Source organism: Cicer arietinum, chromosome 1 (genome assembly GCF_000331145.2).
Source record: "Cicer arietinum cultivar CDC Frontier isolate Library 1 chromosome 1, Cicar.CDCFrontier_v2.0, whole genome shotgun sequence".
Lineage (NCBI taxonomy): Eukaryota > Viridiplantae > Streptophyta > Magnoliopsida > Fabales > Fabaceae > Cicer > Cicer arietinum.
In genome coordinates, this window is record NC_021160.2 from 27,321,196 (window position 1) to 27,324,970 (window position 3,775).

General features: G+C 31.3%; 1 protein-coding gene across 2 annotated transcripts; it reads left to right on the forward strand.

The window, feature by feature from the left end:
• The first annotated feature begins 1,142 nt into the window (after positions 1–1,142).
• Positions 1,143–3,460, forward strand: LOC101495057 (probable purine permease 5). 2 transcript variants are annotated; one of them, XM_004488832.4, is made up of 2 exons: positions 1,143–1,301; positions 2,248–3,460. In XM_004488832.4, the coding sequence occupies exons 1-2, from the start codon at positions 1,274–1,276 to the stop codon at positions 3,315–3,317; spliced, it is 1,098 nt and encodes a 365-aa protein (XP_004488889.1). In that variant the 5' UTR covers positions 1,143–1,273; the 3' UTR covers positions 3,318–3,460. The 2 variants fall into 2 exon arrangements, with proteins under 2 accessions (XP_004488889.1, XP_073223980.1); XM_073367879.1 differs by lacking the exon at positions 1,143–1,301 and adding an exon at positions 1,379–1,990.
• The last annotated feature ends 315 nt before the right edge of the window (positions 3,461–3,775 follow it).

The following is a 3,775-nucleotide window of genomic DNA, read 5'->3' on the forward strand; positions in this document are numbered from 1 at the left end:
TATTTTCATTATTTGATTTTCATATATAAACTATGTATATATTTGATTCTAACTTATTTATGTTCAATTTTTATATCGCACTGTACTTTGACAATTCCAGTCCAACATACTCTGAAAGAGATTTAATTATGTGATTGAAATGAAAATTATTTGATTTGCTGGAAAATGGCATGCTGCAAGGGATAGTTATATGAATATGTATATAGTTATGTGATGTTGTCAATATGTGAATATGTATATGAATAGGGCACATTTGAAAAGTTGTGAATATGTAGTTATATGAATATGTATATAGTTATGTGATGTTGTCAATATGTGAATATGTATATGAATAGGGCACATTTGAAAAGTTGTGAATATGTAGTTATATGAATATGTATATAGTTATGTGATGTTGTCAATATGTGAATATGTATATGAATATGTTGTGAACTGATTGTGAACTGATTCTGGATGAAAATGATTTTGGAAAAAAAATTAAAAGACAACGCTTTCTAAAAAATGTCATAAAAAACCAAAAAGCGCTTTTTAAAAATTCCATTTACAGTGTTTTTTAATAAAACTAAAATAAGAATGCACCTTTTACAACGTTTTTTTAAAAAGCGCTGTAATAAATGCATAATAATGCATCTATTGTTTGCACCTTTTACAACGCTTTTTCAAAAAGCGCGGATGCATAATAGTGTCTCTATTGAATGCACATTTTACTGCGTTTTTTCAAAAAAGCGCTGTAATAGGTGCATAATAATGCACCTTTTACAGCGTTTTTTTCTCCAAAAAGTACTGTCAAACGAGTATTACAAGCGTGCAATATATCTACCTGTTTTATAGCGCTTTTTTATTTTAAAAAGCGTTGTTGTATCTTTTTATAGCGCTAGATACTATAACACTTATTTTTTTGAAAAAGCGTTGTAAATGGCTTAAGAAAAGCGTTGTAAAATAGATTTTTTCGCGTAGTAAGATGATTGATGATGATTGATGAAGATGGTTTATGATGATTGAAGAAAATGAAGAATACGTTGAATGAAGATGATGAAGATAGAATGAAGAGGAAGAAGATGGGTTAGGTTAATAAAGAGGAAGAAAATTGAAATAAAAAAAGGGTAATTTGAGAATTTTGATTTTGTAAAACATTTGAGGTGTGTGAGTAGTAAAATAGGAGGTGTTGGTAGCATAATTGAAAAAAATAACAGACAATCAATCTTCCTCAATTAAACTAAGGTTTCTCTACAAGAATAAGACTGACCCGTTCCTTCTCCCCGTCGTAACTGTCATGTTGTCGGTCTCTCTGCTTGAACCTGGTATGTTATTCACCATTCACCGATACCGGTGACCCTTTCATTAAATTTTGTATTCCTTATCTTTTTCAATTTTTAATTTCTGGGCACTTTTGAATAAATTACAGCTTCTATATAATTAAATTTGTAGCAGCTCTGGTAGTACTTTTTTTGTTGTGAATTATGCAGATTCAAAATTCTCCTTACCTGCGCCATTTTTTCTGAAACAATTTTGTGAACCACTGGTTTTACTGGGCGATAGCCTTTTCACCGCGAAGTAGAAATGTGTTTCTGACTTAAGAGAAAATGGTGCCTTCAATTTCACCGTCTTCTTCGGCCACAAATTATGGATTTCACTCTATCTTTCATTAGTTTTTTTTATTGATAAGTGTTAATAAATTAATAGTTTTGTTAGCTTTTAAGGATTTAGAACTCTAAACCTTTTAGTTAGAACTTCTTCAATGTTTTTCGGCTCACCAACCAAGCTACCACTTAGAATTGGTTGTTTTTGTAGTTTCCGTGTTGGACACCAAACACATCTTGAGTCGGTAATATCTGTGCTACAAATATTATATATGAATATCTTACAGAGTTGAATTGTTTACTAAATCAATGAAGGGTCGAAAAGTAAATCCCTTTGATTGTTAATTTAGCAAATAGATTTATCTCAACAGCTCAAGCCTATGTATATTTAGACACACAGTTACATTGAGGTAGCTATTGTTCAATGTTAAATGAATTTGCTTATCCAAAAAAAAATTGTTGGATGTATAAGGAACAAATCATTGTGTTTTACTGCATCTTAAATTATCTAACTTAGTTATTCAACTATTTGTTTCTTTCTCATAAAAATAATTGCTTATTTTCATAGCAAAAGAAAAGAAAGTTTCACAACTTTTCATTTTTTATCCACTTGATGTCATGATAGTAATTAATCACTGAGTTCCTTGTTATTATAATGTACTGGCAGACAATATGGAGGCAGCAGAACCATCAATTCCTTCAGAGTCACTGTGGGATCAGATTTCCAAATATTCAAGCATGGTAGTTGCAGCATACAAAAAGAAACCAATCCCTTATTGGATTCTTCTTTTTCTTGGCATCATTGCAATGGTTGTGGCGTTTCCTGCTTCAAGCATTCTATCTCGAGTGTATTATGCGAATGGTGGAGAGAGCAAGTGGATCATATCTTGGGTGGCTGGTGCTGGATGGCCTCTAATTGCCTTGATATTGTTTCCAACATACTTGATTAGTAAAACCTATCCTACTCCTCTCAACTTAAAATTGGGTCTCTCTTACATTATTTTGGGTTTTTTAAGTGCTGCTGATAACCTCATGTATGCGTATGCCTATGCTTACTTACCTGCATCAACTGCTACTCTTGTTGCATCATCATCACTTGTATTTTCTGCACTTTTTGGATACATTCTTGTAAACAACAGAATGAATGCTTCTATAATAAATGCACTTTTTGTCATAACTGCTGGATTGACCATCATTGCCTTGGATTCAAGTTCAGACAGATATGGTAATATCAGTGACAAGGAATACATCATGGGATTCATATGGGATGTTTTGGCTTCTGCTCTTCATGGCCTTATTTTCGCCCTCTCTGAGCTGATTTTCGTGAAGTTACTGGGAAGAAGATCTTCTTTCGTTGTCGTTTTGGAGCAGCAAATCATGGTTTCATTATTTGCATTTCTGTTTACCAGTGTAGGGGTAATTGTAAGTGGTGATTTTCAAAGAATTACATCTGAGGCTACCACTTTCAAAGGTGGTAGAAGTGCTTATTATCTTGTTCTCATATGGAGTGCAGTCACATTTCAGTTGGGGGTTCTAGGTGCCACTGCTGTAATTTTCTTGGCTTCAACTGTGCTAGCTGGTGTACTTAATGCAATAAGAACACCAATTACCAGTATTGCAGCTGTTATACTTTTACATGATCCAATGAGTGGTTTCAAGATCCTCTCCCTCTTGATTACCTTTTGGGGATTTGCCTCATATATTTATGGTAGTTCTATGGATGACAAATCATCATAAGTATTACTCAATACATTCATAGTCTCTTCAAAACTATTAAGGTTAAAACTGTAAGACAACATTGGAGTATAGATTTTGTATTTTAAATGTGTATATATTTATTTGGTTTGAATTTTCATTAAACAATATTGTCGTGATTTTAATTGTTATGCATTGTCAATGTAAATTTCTTTATACTATAAGTACATTGTAATCATTTATTAAGATGATTTCAAAAGTAGTTTTGATAAAAGTTAAATAGTTATGATAATCTTAACGTCTCACATACTATCGTTTAATTAGATTTTGTTTTACAATAATTAATTAGATTATTATATATTGATTATTAAAAATAGTCAGATGCATAACAATTCATAAATAAAAAATCAAATATATATTTAGTAATCTCCTAAAAAAGAAAAACAAATAAAATAATTGACAAAAAAAAACAAATTAAATTAAATTCAGTAATTACGGAT